This window comes from Silurus meridionalis, chromosome 14 (genome assembly GCF_014805685.1).
Source record: "Silurus meridionalis isolate SWU-2019-XX chromosome 14, ASM1480568v1, whole genome shotgun sequence".
NCBI classification, from domain to species: Eukaryota; Metazoa; Chordata; class Actinopteri; order Siluriformes; family Siluridae; genus Silurus; species Silurus meridionalis.
Window position 1 is genome coordinate 2,690,502 of NC_060897.1, and position 20,332 is coordinate 2,710,833.

Here is a 20,332-nt window from a genome sequence, read left to right on the forward strand (position 1 = left end):
GTGTTGGAAAGACAGAAAAAACAAAGTATAAGGCAGACTTAAGCATGTTTATAGGGAAGAAAGAGCTTGTGGGCCTCAGCCGCTGCAGAACACATGGATGAGCGATCAGAGTCAGATTTAGATGAAGTTATAGGAGGATAATAAACAGGTGACAGAACCGGAGAAGTAGGAGAATAATTAGTAGATGACCAACATAAAGGGTAAGGTGAAGATGGTTGGTTTGTTGCAATGGAATGCGGGATTCGTCATCAAAGTCTTCATTATAGGTTTGTGTAAAATGATGCGAGGAGGCAGACAGGGGCTCTCTGGAATAGTTGGGGTAGAGAGGTGTTCAATAAATCGAGCGACCTCAGTGGCGAGAGTCTGCGGAGAACGATCATAAGAGCTGTCCCAGAACGTCTGCGAGATGGAGCTGAAAAAAGGAAACCAACAGAGATACGATGTAAAAAGGTAAAATCGCAATTACTAAAACATCAAATTAATATGTACAGGTAGCGACAAAAATAACAAGCTTATAAACACTCTGTAACAGTCCGTTTAGAAAGTACGAATGAAGTATGATACTAACATAAATAAGCAGAATCTAAGTAAGAGAATATATAGCTTGATTCAATGAAAGTAGGATAGCAAACAGCATTATAAAAAAGAGAAGATAAGCAGAACACTTCCACATTGCAGATGCAGGAAGATAAAATAGGCTGCAAAATGGTTGTTCACGCATGAAAGACTGAGAACAGGATGAAGCAGTGCCTGGTTGTACCAGAGGGAGTGAAGGTTTTATACACATATATTTTTAAAAATTAAAAGAGAGAAAAGGCCGAAATGGGAAATGGAGGTGAACAGGAAACCCAAATATGGAATCACAGGAACTGGTGGAGAACCAAGGTTCGAAGATAAATAGGGGGAATTCGCTAAGATAAAGAAATTAGAAATAAACAAAGGTATGTGTCTCCAGGGTATAAATATGAGTGTGTGTAAGGTGTGTGTGCGATTGATCATTGTGATGTGATGAAGTGACCACCTTCTATGGGCTCATTAGAACGTGACTGCAATAAAGTTTTTGCTTTTACTCATCCGAGATTGAAGATCTGTCATTGGCTTTTGAGGTCTATTTCATTTTATTTTATTAAAAGTTTAAAAGTGCTACATTGGGAACCGACTGAAACAAAGAATCCACCCGTGATGTATCTGCTCTGAGACGGGTTCTGAGTTCCAACACCACTTCCCTACAATTCCTCAGTTGTATAATTGTGATAATTGTTTGTCCGTCTGAATAAGAGCATCTGCAACACACCATAAAACACGTAGTGCCATGTAAAAAACCTGTTTATAAATAAGTTCATCACTACTAATATGATTATTACATATGACGTAATGTTGTCATAAAGCAAGCAATAAACACGACAAAGCTGAAGACTCTTGTAGAACCTACTATATAGTCTATTTTGTTCACAGACTGTGTGTCTCTTTGCAGAAAAAATGATGGATTAGGTACAAATAAATAATCCATAAAATTACATTTCATAAACTGTTACTATGGAAACAATATCATATTACAACAAACACATTTAGACCTATGATTCACAGATATATTACTGTTAAAGATACTGAAGGTTTTATCTACATTAAACCGTTGAAAAAGAAAAACATCTGATTAGCCAAAGCTCCATAATGAGCTTTGAGAGCTCCTGGATGGGTGGAGCCCCAGGCTGGGCAGAAGGACCCTGCTTTTGGCAAAGCCCAATATCTGCCAATACAATACAATTGAGAAAGAAACATAAAATGGCATATATATGAAGAAACAATTAGGACATCACGTGTGTAATAACAATTATAAATTATAATAAATATGATTTTTTTTTAAACAATAACACATTAGTAATCGTCTCAAACTGAATGATCACTCGACTAATGCTACAGGCTCCTGTGTAATGAATTTTACCGTAACTCAATTCCATTAGACGTTAAAAGTTGAACGTTAACAACAATTTTAATATTTATAGAATAAGTAAAGGAAAAATCGATTATTGCCCCTGTGGGCTGCTGTTAGACTTGTTGTAGTTCCCCATTTTGACCACTAGGTGTGATAATAGCTCTACCCAGGTTGACCAGTGTGCTCTGCTCTTCTCATGAGGAATATTTGACCTACTGTATAAAGGTGATATTGATGTTTATAAGTGTAAATCGTAATCATGAAATCCATAAAAGATGTATTTTATGATACTACAAGATGAAACAGATGTTTCAGACCTACTGCTCAACATGGTTGGTGAATTCTTGTGTTGGGCAGAAGTCTTCTGCTGGGCAGAAAATTCTCATGCTGATCAGAAAGCTCCTTGAGGATAAGAAGCAGCTTCCTGCTGGACAAAAACCTCCTACTTATATTAGTCAAAACACCATGTTGTGCAAAGACCTCCTACTTGACAAAACATCAGTGGAATGGGCATACGCATTTAGATGGCCAAATCCTAATTATAGTGATATGGTTCCATCTTAGGGTGAGAAGAATCCAATAACAAACAGTACTCCCAGTTTGAGGAATGCTGGGCAAAGGACCACATTGGACAGAACCTGCTAAATGAGTTTTACTAATAGGTTCATCCCAACTTAACTTTACCTAAAATGTAGGTCTTTGTTTTGTTTTTTTATTTAAAAACTCCACTCTTCTGGGAAGATGTTCCACTAGATTTTGTGGAGATTTGTGCTCATTCAGTAACAAGGGTTTAAGTAAGGTCAGGTACTGATGTAGGTGAGGTGAGGAGACCTGGGGTGCAGTCAGCAATCCTGTTCATACCAAAGATGTTTAGTAGGGTTGAGATCAGAACTTCACAGCAGGAGATCTTCCGCTCCAAACCATGTAAGGCATATCTTTATTGAGCTCTAAACCTGTGCCTCACAGATTCATTAATGTTGGAAAAAAACTGAAGAAAAGCCTCTGGTTAATCAAAGCTCACCAGCATTATTAACTGAGAGAGCCCTTGGCTGGGTGGAGCTCCAGGTTGGACAGGTGAACTGTCATGCTGGAACAGGTTTGGGTCTCCTAATTCAAGTAAAGGGAAAATTTCATGCTACTAAATCCAAAGACATCCTGTACTAGTGTGTGCCTTCAACTTTGTGTAAAGATCTTGGAAAATAATTACATATGGCTGGAAAGGTCTGGTGTCCCAAAAACTATTTTGAAGGTATGTTTAAACAGATGTTGAAATCCAGAGTCAACAAAACCAGATCCTTTTATTCGATTTCATTTCTAGAATAGAAAACCTGAAACTTATGCCTGGATAAGGTTTTTTTGTTGTTGTTGTTAGAAAGAATTCTCAGCATGATGAGTTCACATCACAGGAGAAAAGAATGTGAACGAGGTCACCCTGTACCGTACCTGGTACCTGGTTTGAAATATAATGTTCCAGGGGTCACCATCCTTTTGAAACTAAAAGAGCAACTTCTTGGGTACTAGTTAATGTGAAGGGCTACCAGATTGATACACACAAGTCGAAATAACACACAAGTCCTGAAATAACAAATGTGCCCAGTTTACCTTTAATTTGATGTTATTATTAATAATTGTTGATATTTATATCTAGTCATCTATATTTTAATATTGTCATTTTCAAATTCACACCAAAGTGTTATTTACAAAAGCAACAAAAGAAATTAGATGCAGCTCACTGGTAAGTGGCGCTATGGTAAGACGTTTTTTGGTGGTCCTTGAGGGCGACCTGGTGCCCCATGTTGGTGACCCCTGTTATGTGTAATCCTACAATCCTGAAAGGATCTGTGTATCTCACTGGTTAGGATGGTGGACTTTAAATCCCACCACAACCAAAGTTACCACTGTGGGGCCCTTGAGCAAGGCCCTTGTTATGTAATAATGATGTCAAATTCAGACTGTGTTTATGAAATGATTCATGCACTTCGAGTCATTATTTCTATTACGTCACAATCTTGCTTTTAAATGTTCCAGTTTCAATTCGGATCTAATATTTGAGTTGGTTTTCGGTCTGGAATTGAGATGTATAACCTCATATCCTGCATAGCAGGCGTTGCGAAACCCGTGTAAACATGAGAACGTGAAGAGCAAAGAGGAGAAGCTCGGAGCGGACGTGAACGTCTTCTGCGCCCAAACACGCGCATTTCCGTCTGGCGCGAGCGCGAGCGCGGACACGGCATTCCCAAGTTTTCACAAGTGTTTACCAAAACCAACCGGGAAATTTGTTTTGGGGGGATTTCTCTTACACCTTGATCAGGATTCAATCCCAGACAGAGCTGAAGAGGAAAACGGAGACGGTAAGTCCATGTCCATCAGATCTGCGCTTGTTTACAGCGTGCGCGTCTCAATTATTCCGCTATTTCTTCACGGCGAACCCACGTGACACGTGAATTCTTTAACAAGAGATAAGTTGTAAGAAGTTTTGCAATGGGTGCGCTTTGCGCATGCGCCCTTGGGCGTAGATTTCAAAGGAAGGGCTTAGATTGCTTTTTTTTAAGGGTCGTTTCTGATTTATAAACATGATATTTTTTTATATTTGTTTCCAATACTGATTATCCAAGATAATTTTAGCTCCTGAGTTTAGTTTTCATACTCAAATAAACTTTTAGAAATAGGCTTACAATCAAACATTTATTAAGTTGTATAAGACCTGGAAAAACTATATTTATACTTGCAACTGAAGGCCAATCCGAAGAACAAGCGTCCTTAGTAAACCAGATGTGGGCGTGTCCGGGCGAGGTGACTAACTTGAGAAAAGCGTCTCTTTACTCAAATTTAGTGGCTTGGTGTTGCGAATAAAGTGACAGACAGTGGTAGTGAAGACAGCAGAGCGTGTGTCCGTCTACCGGTTTGCGGTCAAATGTGGAACGCTAAATGTGTAGGAACGCCTACTAGGAACTTTGCAGTAAAGCAACTATTGTGAACGTGAGAAACACTGTGGAGTGGCTAGCTTGCTCACTCAAAGTTCCGATTTTCCGATTGTCTTGTGTCTTGATTTGTTTTCTTTGCACACATCAATAGAAAGCTATGAGAAATTTGCCCCCAAGATGGCGTGCATGCTGGATTGGAATGGAGATATCCTATCCAGGAGAAGTTTGTTAAGTATCCCATAAAAGCGCATTCACAGGGAAACGTATGTAAGATTCCGTGTTCCATGTGATCTATGAAAAAATATTCAGTTTTATGTTTAACATTCCTGTAAGATTTCATCAGAGTCGGTGCTTTGCAACAGTCAGAGATAAAGCTTTTGCTCTGTGGCGTTTTGTTGCATTTTTCTTGTCGAGGTAAAGCCCAGACCGAGAGAAAAAAGATAAGCTGGTGAAAGAAAGATGGCTATAACATAAAGTAATAAAAAGAACTGAAATGTTTTATGGATGTGTTTTAACGATTGAAATGTGGTGGTTTTTATTTTTGCCAAATGACAGGATGTCCTGTCATGTTTTCTTCTACATTTCATATGATCATAGTAGAATCTTACATTACTAAATAAGTTCAGGAGGAATAGACCTCCCCAATATGGCCAAAGGTTTGTGGACCTTGTGGTTGGTGGACACCTGGCCTAACCTGGTAAACATCTTCCAAGAAGAGTACTGTAGATCTGATTATAAAAAGCATTGGGGGATTAAATCTGGAATGGCTTTCATATAGATTTTAGGGCATGTTTATGGGCATTTGTGTTTATTTCCTACATGCAAAAGCATTAGTGGGGTCAGGTACTGATGTTGAATGAAAAGACCTGGGGTTCCATTAGTATTTCAATTCAACCTAAAGGTGTTAATTGGGGTTAAGGAGGTCAGGGCTCTGTGAAGGAGACTTGTACAGGGACTGTACAAACATGATCCCCATGTCACATTGTAAAACAGACTTTTTCTTCTTCTTCTTCTTCTTCTTCTTCTTCTTCTTCTTCCGGCTTCTCCCATTAGGGGGCGCCACGGTGGATCATCTGCCTCCATACCCCCCCTGTCCTCTACATCTGTCTCTTTCAAAACAACTACCTGCATGTCTTCCCTCACCACATCCATAAACCTCCTCCTTGGTCTTCCTCTTTTCCTCCTTCCTGGTGGCTTCATCCTCAGCATTCTCCTACTGATATACCCCATGTCCCTCCTCTGCACATGTCCAAACCATCTCAATCTCACATCCCTCACCTTGTCTCCAAAACGTCCTACATGCGCTGTCCCTCTAATAAACTCATTTCCAATCCTGTCCATCATCATCACTCCCAACGAAAACCTCAACATCTTCAGCTCCACCTCTTTTATTCAGTGCCACTGTCTCTAAACCATACAACATCGCAGAGCCGATCCTTGATGCAGTCCAACCTCCACCTTGAACCAGTCTGTCGTTCCTACTGCACACTTTACTGCTGTCACAATGGCCTTTATGCATGTTCTGCACCACTCTCACATACTTCTCTGACAAACCAGACTTCCTCATACAATACCACAACTCCTCTCTCCACCCTGTCGTACGCTTTCTCTGAATCCACAAACGCACAATGCAACTCATTCTGACCTTCTCTATACTTCTACACCAACATTCTAAAAACAAATAATGTGTCTGTGGTGCTCTTCCTCAGCATGAATCAATCGCTGCTCTCACTTCCTCCTTACTAATCCTATCCACTTTCTGCTTTACCATCTCCACACTATCCAACCTCATCTCTCTCTCATTTTCCTCATTCATCAGCTGCTCAAAATACTCCCTCCATCTTCTCAACACACTCTCCTCACTAGTCAACACATTTCCATCTCCATCCTTTATTGCTCTAACTTGCAGCACATCCCTCCCAGCTCGGTTCCTCTGCCTGACCAACCTTTATAAATCCTCTACTCCTTCTTAGTGTCCAACTTCTCCTACAGCTCCTCATATACATTTTCCTTGGCTTTCACCACATCCCTCTTCACCTGCTGCCGCATCTCCTTGTTCTCCTGCTTACTTTTCTTATCTCTCTGTCGATCCCAATTCTGTTTCTCCAACCTCTTTCTCCTTATGCTCTCCTGCACATCTTCAGTCCACCACCACATCTCTTTGTCTTCCTTTCTATCTAGATGTCACACCAAGTACCTTTCTAGCTGTCTCCCTTATCACTTCTGCAGTAATTCCACATAAGCATAAGCACTGATGACATTTATCATCAACCCTTTAACTTCCAGCTTCACGTTTATCACCCTAACAGAATCTCTCTTCACCTCCACTACATTCTTACTGTACTCTTCCTTCAGAATCACCCCTACACCATTTCTCTTTCCATCCACACCATGATAGAACCGTTTAAACACCTCCAATGCTCCTGGTCTTACTCCCTGGCTCCTGGTCTCCTGAACACACAACATATCTACCTTTCTCCTCTCCATCATATCAGCTCCCTTTCTCCCTTTACCAGGCATAGTACCAACATTTAAAGTACCAACCCGAACCTCCACTCTCCTCCACTTTTCCTTTCCCTGCTGTCTCTGTAGATGTCTTCCTCCTCTCCTTCTCCTCCTTCGGCCAACAGTAGCCCAATTTTCACCAGTACCCTGTTGGCTAAGGATACCTGTGGCGGTCATTGGTAACCTGGGCCTTGACTGATCCATTATTGAATTTCTGATTCGTGATCCGCATATTTGATTTGGCACATGTTTATGCTGGATGCCCTTCATAACGCAACCCTCCCCATTTATCCAGGCTTGGGACTGGCACTAAGAGTGTACTGGCTTGTGCAACCATATTGTCTGGGTTACACTGTAAAACTGACACATGCAAGAAAAAGACTCGTCCGAAGTTTTACGTCCTCAATCCGTGACACGTTCAGGCACGTCCTCAATCTGTGACACGTTCTATTACTCAATAAGTTTCTCTTCTTGCTGTCCTGATCACCTGTCTCGTCTCCACATTTTCCCTGAGGTGGTTTGAAGTTGTTGCGCTAATTCTGGTTCAGCGCTCTTGTTGGTTCTTGGTTTGACTGGGGTCGTTGGAGAATCACATTGCAGGAAAGAGTCTGAAATCTTCGGACATTGCCAGAATTTCATCGGATGAAGGAAATGATTGCAACAGCCATTAATCAGCTGTCAGTAAACAAACCAGCGATCAAAGACTACAGATTTAAGCCTAGGATTTTAGGAATCTTCTAGAATTGTTAAAATTGTCTCAGAGGACCAAATCATGGCCAAAATCACACAGTGTGCACCTGGCATATTATCCGATGAGGCTTGCACCCATACAATAGTTAGAAAGGGGAAAACCTGGTGGAGGCTTGAAAGGACCTTTGGAACAGCAAACAACTACCGCTCATTTCCCCTTTTCCAATTCCTTGCATTTAGGACCATGACTCTGGGGATAACATCAGAAAAAGCTCCACCAAACTACATGCGAAGAGGCATAGCTTTTGGGCATCACATTGCATCTACCAAGGACTAACAAAAAGGTTTTTTCTGAAACAACAACTTGGTCATCTCTTCTTTAGTTTGATTGTCCTTAGTCACTTGATAAAACCCTTAATAATCAAAAAGTACCAATTTGTACTTGGTCACAGGTTTGCTATAGGGTTTTATTAGACTAATATTACTCCAAAGTAAAAAAAATCCCTGAGGAAAAATCAAGGGTGAAGAGGTGGAGTTTTGCGAACCCAACACCACCTCCCCTGCCAACACTGTGCACATTCCAAATGCCAGAAAACTTGCCCAATGTGCCCCAAGAATTAGTGAATGGGTGAAGTGAGGACTCCTCTTTATGCACGGTAACCCCAACAGACCTTCACTGATCAGGCTTTGGGTACAACTCTAAAGAGTCCACCAAAGCCTGATGTAAACTCCCTTGTATGCTGACATGCCATAAGTTCCTGCTTGATCCGTGGAGGCCTGCAGCACATCAGGGATCCCAGAATCAGCATTCCCGTTTCCATTAGGAAATGTGCGACATTCCAATCACACTGTCAGACCATCCACGAGGACGTCTTGATGGACATGGAAGGTTCTACCCGTATAGAGAGAGGACACATCCGAGATGATGGGGGGTTGGGTAAATCGAGAGGCTACTCTCTGTAGTTCATGTGAAAATCAGTATATAAATAAACAGTCATAAAGATACCTGAAGTAAGTGCATTTTGCACATATAATTGAAAATTTCTTTCTTTGTTTGCAGGGGTCTCAGCATGGCAAGTGGATCCAGTTTTATTTTGCCCCCTGTGCTACTTTGGATCTGTATTCTGCTGGCAGAATCTACCTCAAAATGCACCATTAAAGAAAACAAAGCCTTCTGTGTCCTCAGAAACCTGCACGAGGTTCCAGCTTTGCCTCCCAATATAACTGATTTGGATCTGAGTTTAAATTACATCGGTGAAATCCATGAGAAATCATTCGATGGTTTGGAAGCGCTACAAATCCTTAACATTCAACAACAGGAAGTCAAACTTATCTTAAGGAAGTATGCCTTTAGTGGACTGTCCAATCTGACAGAACTAAATCTGGGGTACAACAGGGACCTACAAGTGGATCCGGGAGCATTTAATGGGTTATTCAACCTTCAGATTCTCATTCTTTCAGAGTGCAAATTACAAGACTCTATTCTTTCAGGAGACTATCTGAGACCTCTGGTGTCTCTGGAGGAGATTTTACTCTCTGGAAATAATATACGTCGAATCCGTCCCGCTTCTTTCTTTGCCAACATGAGCAAATTACACACTGTGGACATTTCTAATAACTGGATCAACAGTTTTTGTGAAGAAGATCTGTTCCATTTCCAAGGAAAACAATTCACTCTGTTCATATTGCGTGATATCAAAATGTCTGATATGAATCCATATTGGGACTCGTGGAGCAAATGTGGAAACCCGTTCAAGAACATGTCTATTAAGGTGCTTGATTTGTCTCTAAACAGCTTCAGTGTTGACATAACAGTGCTGTTCTTTAAAGCAATTAGAGGAACCAGAATTCACTATCTGATCCTGAATTACAGTAAGAACAATACAAAAGACCCAGACAGGAATACGTTTAAGGATCTGGCTGAGAGCGGCATTAAGACTCTGGATCTGTCCAATGGCAGCATTTTTGCTCTTAAAAATTCAGTATTCAGTTACATGCCAGATTTAATAGAAATCTCATTAGCTGATAATGTAATCAACCAGATTGAAAGAGATGCTTTTAATGGACTGGACAATTTAAGATTTCTCAATCTGTCCAATAACCTTTTGGATAAAATTCATTCAGAAACTTTTAATCATTTACGAAGTCTCGAGACACTGGATTTATCTAATAATAACATAAAGATACTAATGTCTGAGTCATTTCAAGGACTGAACAATCTAGTTAACCTGTTTCTCTCTGAAAACTCTTTAGAATCTCTTTACACAATAGGAAACCTGCCATCACTTCAAATACTGTACTTAGACAATAACAAAATTACATCTACATTTGATTTTCAAAGCCAAACAAGAAACATCACAACCATTGATCTGAGGTACAACAAATTAGATAATGCTGAGAACATTTACAAAATATTAGTAGAATTCCCCAATATTGAAATAATATTTCTTGGTGGCAACATGTTTTCATGGTGTACACCTAATCAGAAATATTCAGTGTCACCTTTAAACAATGTACAATTCCTTGACCTCCATATAACCGGCTTGCATAAATTCTGGTTACAAGGACAGTGTCTGGACATGTTTGACCACCTTCACCAGTTGCAGATGCTTTACCTTCATATTAATTACATGCGGTCTCTTCCGGAGAACATTTTCAAGGGCCTCACCTCTTTACATTTTTTAGATTTATCCGTTAACGCTCTCACCTACATACCTAACGGCATATTTCCCAACAGTCTGAGGACACTCAACCTTGCTTCAAATCATCTTGGTTCTGTTGATCCACAAGCCTTCAGCACCCTGACCACTATCAGCTTGCATGGGAATCAGTTTCTGTGCGATTGCGGCCTGGCAGATTTACAGACATGGTTAAATCATACAGATGTGCAAATAGATTCCACTCTCGAGGAACTCACGTGCGAGTTCCCAGAAGATCGACGAGGGAAACCTCTCCTGCATGTTCAACTTTGCGAGGACGAAGAGGACGAGAAGATCATCGAGGAACTGAGGCTCGCACTTTTTATCTGCTGGACCGTACTTATTATTCTAATCTCCACAGGGGCTGTTATTTTTGTCTGGCTGCGTGGCTACTGCTTCAAGATTTACAAGAAGTTCACTGTCAAATTCAAAAAGGGAGGCCAAAATCTTCCAGCTGACGACGGCTTCATGTACGATGTCTACTTATGCTTCAGTTCTAAAGACATCAAATGGGTGATAAAGGCCTTGTTGGAAAAGCTAGACACCCAGTTCTCAGATCAAAACGAATTACGTTGTTGCTTCGAAGCGCGGGACTTTATACCTGGAGATGATAAGTTCTCCAACATGCGCAACGCAATCTGGAAGAGTAAGAAAACATTGTGCGTCCTGTCCAGAGAATTCCTTAAAGATGGCTGGTGTTTGGAGGCCTTCAGTTTGGCGCAGACAAAGATGCTAGAAGAGGTCCAGGATGTTTTACTGGTGCTTCTTGTGGACGACATCCCACGTTACAGACTGATGAAATACGAAATGGTCAGAACCTACTTCCAGACCAGGAGGTATCTCTGTTGGCCAGAAGATAGTCAGGACTTGGAGCGGTTTTACAACCATCTTAAACAAAGTATATTAAAAGTCGGCAAAGTGAAAGAAGCGAAAACAGACGCTGAAACATACCACAACAAGACAAACTGTATAGCAGTAACTGCTTTTTAACTCCTGGGTATAGATATGGAGGAACACAGCATTGTGAATGTATGTAGTTACTAGATTAAATAATGTGACGCTATGGGGAGGCGGTAGCTCATGGTCAAGACCTTGGACTTTGAAATAGAAGATCAGGAGGTCAAATCCCATCACCACCAAGCTACCACTGGTGGGCATTTTGAGCAAGACACTTTATAATCAGCTGCTGAGTTGCAGGTCCAAGGGCATCTGCTAAATGCTGTAAATGTAAATATGGTGCATTGATTAGGTATAGAATGCATGTCAAGAGTCTTGAATTGTTACAGAGAGCCTGAAAAGTGTAAACTGTCCAGTAGAATCAGAAAGGGTTTTATTCCTCGGAAACACAAGGAATTTCTCTTGGTGACAGAAACTTCTAGGTACAGTAAATAAATGAAGGAAAAAAAACGATTTATACAAAAGGGACAAAGAAAATGTACAGATCTTATATACATGTATGTGCAAGTGGTAAAAAGTGAATAGAAAATGTATTGCAATGTAATAAATAATACCTAGAAACAGAATATATATAGTATGTGTGTTAATATTTCACCTCAATGATTCATAAATATTGCACAGCAGTTTGGTTACTGGTTTGACTTCATGTAAGTGTGGATTGATTGGAGAAAAATGCTTTTTGGTCTCGAAGGTCTGGTGCTCAGCCAACCAGAGGTCAGCGGTTCAAAATGTTGTTCCAGCTGTGTTCCAGCCGTGACACTTGAGAAAATAAGCATTTCATGTTTGTTTGTTTGTTAAAAGTCACCAATTTCAATATGAGTAAAAGTCTTTAAATTTCTGATTTGAACAGTACTCGAGTATTCGACTCGTATTGAACGTGGGCTCAAAGATGCACCAGTCCTCATCACAGAGACACACGTTAGTGAAAAGTCAAAGACAGCTGATTTGCTAAGTTTTATTTCCTAAAATACAACTCAAATTGTACACCATTGTACTGCATTAACAACATTTAGCTCGACATAAAAAACCTCTTCAACACGTCAGAATAAAACGAAGATCAAAAGATCAAAAGCAGTAAAGCGACCTTTCAAAAAGATCTTCAATTAACTAATAAAAAAACAATATCATGTCACAAAATTGAAGAACCATTAGTATTCACTGGACAAATAAAATCAAAATAAAACCAAATAATCAGCACTGACTGTGAAGTGATGCACCTCAGTTTCAGGTTTATTCCATTTCAACAAAAGCTGCTTCTCAAATTTTGTGGAATTTATTCTACAATATTTTTGGACTGAAATGAGATGTGAGTCGGGGCAGTGGAGTAAAAAGTTTATTTACTGAATCATTAATGTCATTGAGTGGAGAGCTAAAGTTGCTGATATCTTTGATACTTAGTAAAACAGGAAAGTAGCCAAAAATCATGTACAGTAACGAAGAGAGAAAAACAGAAGCTGGAAAAAACAGAAAAATTTCCAAAAATCAATACCTTCTTATCAGATTAGGGATATAAACATCTCTGTGGTCTAAGTAATCATTAACTACTTCCTTATGGCCAGTCTAGTGAAACATCTACAACAATATAGTTATCAGCCAAGTTAATTTTATTATTTAACCTTTATGTTTGTTGAATACTGAACAAAGCTTTTGCCCAGAGTTGCACAGCTTGGAGATTCCTACTGCATGAAGTAATCAGCTTTTTGCAGCATTGTGGGGACATATGACAACTGTCTCAAATAAACTGGCAATTCAATTGCATATAAGTGAATATATATATATATATCACAGAAATTAGATACCCCTCACATCTTTTGAACCCATTTTAGTATCTTCACAAGAGACAAAACTATAGAAATGAAACTTGGATATATTTAGAGTATTAATGTGCAGCTTGTGTAGCAGTTCAGATTTACTGTCCTCTAAAAATAACTCAACATGCAGCCATTATTGTCTAAAAAACTGCCAACAAAAGTGAATACACTCTCAGTGGTAACAGCTGTATGTCGTGTAAACATTTAAAGCCACACGTCCTATTCATCACGTTCATGTTCTTGTCTGCTTGTCAGGACCATACAAAAATTGTGTATCTTGTATTTGAGCAGATCAAATGTGGTGCTTTGAGTCCAATCCTCTCATACTGACCTCTGGATGTTCAACATGGCACCTCATGGTAAAGACTCTCCACTGGATAGAATTCTATCCAAAATCTAACTTCGTGATCAGTAAACCAGACCCTTAACTACCCATGTTGTGTGAGGTGTTCAAATGTTCCTATCAAAGTGGATGGCGAGTGTGTGTGAAGAAAAAAAACCCACATTTTTCTTCCAGGCTTTACACATTCCATATTCATGTTCTTGTGCTTTACAATGAGCTGCTCGTTCGCTGCACTGTGATCGGCTCTGACTTCAGTTTGTTCCCTCGAAACTTTTAAACCATATCCTGTTAGAAAGAGCAGGTCATTGCGAAACCCATGCAAACAGGAGAACATGAAGAGCAAAGTGGAAGCAGGAGAAGGAGAAGATAACGATTACGCCATTCAGTGCGGATGTGAACTTCTCTGTGCTGAAACGCGCTCATTTCCTTCCAGCACGAGCGCAAACAAAATTCCCAGGTTTACACTCCTACAGGTACCAACTGCTCACTGATACCAACAGGATTTTTTCCCTCTCACAGCTTTATCCTTTTATCAGATTTCAACGCAGAAAAAAACGGATGAGGTAAGAGTCTGGAGATCAGATCTGTGGGTGTTTACCAGTTATTTCATTTTAAACATATGGAGTTTAACATTAGAAACAAAAAGTATATTTGGTGTTTTTGCTGTGTGCATGCATGGCATCAGAGTTAAACTGATAGGGGCAAATATGTGACAAAAGTAAGGACTTTGGGGTATAAGATGAGTTTGGTTTGGGTCTCCTAGTTCAACTGAATGAAAGATTTCATGCTGCAGCATCCAAAGACATTCTATACAATTTCCATTTTTATGGTAACATTTAGAGGAAGAACCGCATATAGCTGGAAAAGTCAAGTTTCAAAATTGTGAAAAAGGGGCTAAATGTTCTATGGCAGTGGTCCCTAACCCCTGGGCCACACACTGGCACCGGTCTGTGGGTCAATTGGTACCGGGCCACACAGAAAGAATACATAACTTACAATAATTCTGTTTTATTTATTATCTGATTCTAAACTATGTTTTATTTTGAAGAAATGACCGGATTCTCTCCTCCACATCTGTCTATGATTCACTCTTAATGCATGTCATGATGCCTCGGTCACATGTCATACCTCCATCCACTACCTTCTTAAAGGGGCTCCGGCCGCTAACACATAACACATTACCGCTAAATTCAAACCCCCAAGCGAACAAAATGAACAAACAACAACACAGTGGATTCACGTTTATTATTATATTTAGAAAATACCAGTTTTTACGCCGCTCGTATCATTTTATTTAGTTGCATTCATCCGCCACACCTTAAAAGCCGGTCCGTGAAAATATTGTCCGATATTAAACCGGTCCGTGGCGCAAAAAAATTTGGGGACCAGTGTTCTATGGGATGTTCAACACACACATACAAAGCAGGTGTCCACAAACTTTTTGGAAAAAGATTTGTTTGTCAGCAGTTGACAGATTTCAGATGTCTCTGTGTTGGAGCGCATATTGTTTTCTCTGCGTTTTTTTTTGGTGTTTAAAAGCCTAACTTTAGCTCTTATCTCTCAAACTAGGCCATCTAACAGTATGAAGATTGACTTTGACCAAATAAATCAATAAATGTCCAGATGTTCCACTAAAGTTTCAGTGAAAAATCCTCCCTTAGCATTAAGAACAGCGTTACACACTTCAGGCATCCGGACAGTTCGTTCTCCCAAACATTCAACTCAAACACTTTGTGTTGCCTCCTGTAAAACCCACCAAAGAGGTTTCTTTCTTGTGATCAAGTTCATCCCAGAGCAGTTCAATAGGATTTAGGTGTGGTGACTGAGCAGGACGTTCCATGATAGACATCACTCCAGACGACTGTCTGCCCTCTAAATAACACTTCGAGTTTGGACGTATTCGTTGTCTTGTTGTACGGTGAAGTCGCTTCAAGTGAGCCGCAGCCAAGATGGAATTGCACGGTTTTGAAGTATATAATGGAAGCCATGTTGGTTCAGGATTCCTTTCAATTTCCAGAACCTTCCCTGCTCCAAAAACAGCCTCAAACCATTAAGCCTCCACTTCAATGTTTAACTGTAAGGGTGGTGCAGTCTGATCAGATCTCTCCTGTTCTCACAAAAATGTCTCATTTGGACTCTGGTGTGTCTTTGTCTTTTAACAAGTTTAACAGCATAGAAGCAAAAGGAACATCGAAGAGTCTCAAAAACCAAGTGATTCCACACTTTTGATATGAACTGTATCTATCTGAGTTTCACAGTGGTGCAGCTACAAGATCTCTGGTTTAATCCTCCTCAGGATTTTGTGGGTTTCCTCCCACCACTCAACACACACCAGTATCTTGACTGAGTATGAATTTGAGGGGGTTTTTGGAATGGACCGGCTTACTGTGCCTCATAAAATGCATACTGAATATAAAGGAATCAATTATATTTTTACCACACGAGGGTTTAATTCTAAACAGAAAGAAACTGGACTTAATCTGAGTGTAATAAATTGATTTGCATTATTTCCCATTTACAAACACATTAGTCAATTTAATAGGAACACTTGTGCTCCTGTTCATTTTTGCATTGATTTTATCAGCCAATCATATCACAGTTGGAGAATGTGCAATGTCAGGGAGATACAGATCATCAGATTCAGGTCATATTCCCAATGTGGTCTCTGTGCCTTGTCATGGTTGTTGGTGGGAGTATTTCAGAAATTGCTAAACCTCTGGACGCAGGTCATTCATGCCTTAATAATCATCTCTGTTTGTTTGCAGGGGTCTCAGCATGGCAAGCAGATCCAGTTTTATTTTGCCCCCTGTGCTACTTTGGATCTGTATTCTGCTGGCAGAATCTACCTCAAAATGCACCATTAAAGAAAACAAAGCCTTCTGTCACCTGAGAAACCTGCACGAGGTTCCAGCTTTGCCTCCTTATATAACTGCTTTGGATCTGAGTTTAAATTACATCGGTGAAATCCATGAGAAATCATTCGAAGGTTTGGAAGCGCTACAAATCCTTAAGATCCAGCAACAGGAAGTCAAACTTACCTTAAGGAAGAATGCCTTTAGAGGACTGTCCAATCTAATAGTATTAGATCTGATATACAACACGGACCTACAGGTGGATCCGGGAGCATTTAATGGATTATTCAACCTTCAGATTCTCATTCTTTCAGAGTGCAAGTTACAAGACTCTATTTTTTCAGGAGACTATCTGAGACCTCTGGTGTCTCTGGAGGAGCTTTTACTCTCTGGAAATAATATACGTCGAATCCGTCCCGCTTCTTTCTTTGCCAACATGAGCAAATTACACACTGTGGACATTTCTAATAACTGGATTAACAGTTTTTGTGAAGAAGATCTGTTCCATTTCCAAGGAAAACAATTCACTCTGTTCAAATTGCGTAATATCAAAATGTTTGATATGAATCCATATTGGGACTCGTGGAGTAAATGTGGAAACCCGTTCAAGAACATGTCTATTAAGGTGCTTGATTTGTCTCTAAACAGCTTCAGTGTTGACATAACAGTGCTGTTCTTTAAAGCAATCAGAGGAACCAAAATGTACATTCTGATCCTTAATTCCAGCGGCAGCATGGGAAAGGGAGTTTGGTACAACAACATGAAAGACCCAGACAGGAATACGTTTAAGGATCTGTCTGAAAGCGGCATTAAGGCTCTGGACCTGTCCAGTGGCAGAATTTTTGCGCTCAAAAATTCAGTATTCAGTCACATGCCAGATCTGATAGAAATCTCATTAGCTGATAATGTAATCAACCAGATTGAAAGAGATGCTTTTAATGGACTGGACAATTTAAGAATGCTTAATCTGTCCAATAACCTTTTGGATAAAATTAATTCTGAAACTTTTAATCATTTACGAAGTCTCGAGACACTGGATTTATCTAATAATAACATAAAGATATTAATGTCTGAGTCATTTCAAGGACTGAACAATCTAGTTAACCTGTTTCTCTCTGAAAACTCTTTACAATCCCTCAACAATCTGGCCAACCTTCCGTCACTTCAAGTACTTTTCTTGGACAACAACAAAATTTCATCCTTGTATGGCCTTTCGAGCCAAACAAGAAACATTGCAATCATTAATCTGAATTACAACAGATTAAATAATGCAGACAGCTTCTACACCATCTTAGTGGAGTTCCCCAATATTGAACAAATAGACCTTGGACGCAACACTTTGTCGTGGTGTTTTCAAACTAACCATCCCGTGTCACCTTTAAACAAGGTCATATATCTTGACCTCAAGATGACTGCCTTGCAAAACCTCTGGTCACAAGAAGAATGTCTGGACATGTTCGACCATCTTCACCAGTTGCAGATGCTTTTTCTTAAAAGTAACTTCTTGCGGTCTCTTCCGGAGAACATTTTCAAGGGCCTCACCTCTTTAAATTTTTTAGATTTATCCGGTAACGATCTCACTTATATACCTAACGGCACATTTCCCAACAGTCTGAGGACACTCAACCTTGCTTCAAATCATCTCGGTTCTGTTGATCCACAAGCCTTCAGCACCCTGACCACCATCAGCTTGCGTGGGAATCAGTTTCTGTGCGATTGCGGCCTGGCAGATTTACAGACATGGTTAAATCATACAGATGTGCAAATGGATTCCACTCTGGAGGAACTCACGTGCGAGTTTCCAGAAGATCGACGAGGGAAACCTCTCCTGCATGTTCAACTTTGCGAGGACGAAGAGGACGAGAAGATCATCGAGGAACTAAAGCTCATGCTTTTCACGTGCTGGACCGTACTTATTATACTAATCTCCACAGGGGCTGTTATTTTTGTCCGGCTGCGTGGCTACTGCTTCAAGATTTACAAGAAGTTCATCGTTGGATTTGTGGAGGGAGTCCCAAAACTGCCTGCTAATAATGACTTCATGTACGACGTCTACTTATGCTTCAGTTCTAAAGACATCAAATGGGTGACAAAAGCCTTGCTGAAAAAGCTAGACACCCAGTTCTCAGATCAAAACGAATTACGTTGTTGCTTCGAAGCGCGGGACTTTATACCAGGAGAAGATCATCTCTCCAACATGCGCAACGCAATCTGGAAGAGTAAGAAAACATTGTGCGTCCTGTCCAGAGAATTCTTCAAGGATGGCTGGTGTTTGGAAGCCTTCAGTTTAGCCCAGACCAAAATGCAGAAAGAGGTCCAGGATGTTTTACTGGTGCTCCTTGTGGACGACATCCCACGTTACAGACTGATGAAATACGAGCCGGTCAGAACCTACTTCCAGACCAGGAGGTATCTCTGTTGGCCAGAAGATAATCAAGACTTGGAGTGGTTTTACAACCATCTTAAACAAAGTATATTAAAAGACAGCAAAGTAAAAGAAGCGAAAACAGACGCTGAAACGAACCGCAACAAGACAAACTGTATAGCAGTAACTGCTTTTTAACTTCTGGATGTATCACTGGAAACATCATGATTACTACATTAATGTACCTACAATGAAGATGCGGTACATTCTGTATATTATTTAAAGAAATAATCCATGATTAATAATGTTGTCTGACTCCAGATGGAGTTACCACTCAAACACTTGAACATATTTATAGACTTTTTGTGTATTTTCACATTAAAGGGCAGTGGTGGTTTAATGATTAGACCTCTGGGTTACTGATCAGCAGGTTGTGCCGCATTGGGGTTTAACTCATGCAGACCCCCTTAGATATTGTGTAAATAGTATTTCATTGTGTGTAATGTTCATGTGAGAAATAAACACTGCTTCTATTTATGTAGAGTTTATGTAAAGTCACAAGTGTAAGTTGTAACTATGTGCCATGTATTGAATGTATAGAAGTGTGTTAATGCAGTTTTCCCGTTCGCTTCTAATCAACAGCATCATACATTTTCTCTTCACTTGAACTAGAAGACCCAAACCTTCTCCAGCAGGACAATACCCCTGTGTACAAAGCTAGTGATATACACAGTATCAATGAAGATATGCTTTGTATTAGTTGGAGTGGAAGATGTCCTGCTATAGTGACTCCAGACCTCCTCACCTCACCTACATCAGTACCTGACTTTACTAACACCCTTTTGTGGCTGACACAAATTTCCACAAAATCTAGTGGAACATCTTTCCAAAAATACAGGAGATTAATATAACTGCAAATGGGGACTCAATGTGGAATGAGATGTTCAATATGCACATATGAATCTTATAGTTAGGTGTCCACAAACCTTTTCCTAGCACCGGCTTGTTCCTTCAGGGCAGCTATGAAGCCCCGGGTGGACCCACAACATTAAATTTGTAAAAGAATTTTCAGTGGTATTCAACCATTTTTTTGTTATTTTGTAAATGTACACTTATGGGTTTAATGGTTTATTTGTGGTACACAAAATTACTTTGACACAAAATCACAGGCTTAAAAGTTGCACCAAACAGTAGCAAGAATATAAAAATGCACTTCAAGAGTTCTTTTAGTATTCCTTTATTGGACGCTTTGT

General features: G+C 40.0%; 2 protein-coding genes and 1 long non-coding RNA gene across 4 annotated transcripts; 2 read left to right on the forward strand and 1 right to left on the reverse strand.

The window, feature by feature from the left end:
* Positions 1–28: 28 nt before the first annotated feature.
* Positions 29–4,378, reverse strand: LOC124396897. Its single transcript, XR_006927851.1, has 2 exons — positions 4,234–4,378; positions 29–412 (listed from the first exon to the last, which is right to left on the reverse strand). It is a non-coding gene; the product is annotated as an uncharacterized LOC124396897 (long non-coding RNA).
* LOC124396895 (toll-like receptor 5) lies at positions 4,148–12,274 on the forward strand. The gene is made up of 2 exons (XM_046866261.1): positions 4,148–4,284; positions 9,113–12,274. Exon 2 carries the CDS (start codon positions 9,123–9,125, stop codon positions 11,739–11,741), a length of 2,619 nt encoding a protein of 872 aa, XP_046722217.1. The 5' UTR covers positions 4,148–4,284; positions 9,113–9,122; the 3' UTR covers positions 11,742–12,274.
* LOC124396893 (toll-like receptor 5) lies at positions 4,162–19,620 on the forward strand. 2 transcript variants are annotated; one of them, XM_046866260.1, is made up of 2 exons: positions 4,162–4,284; positions 16,628–19,620. In XM_046866260.1, exon 2 carries the CDS (start codon positions 16,638–16,640, stop codon positions 19,275–19,277), a length of 2,640 nt encoding a protein of 879 aa, XP_046722216.1. In that variant the 5' UTR covers positions 4,162–4,284; positions 16,628–16,637; the 3' UTR covers positions 19,278–19,620. The 2 variants fall into 2 exon arrangements, with proteins under 2 accessions (XP_046722216.1, XP_046722215.1); XM_046866259.1 differs by lacking the exon at positions 4,162–4,284 and adding an exon at positions 14,151–14,425.
* The last annotated feature ends 712 nt before the right edge of the window (positions 19,621–20,332 follow it).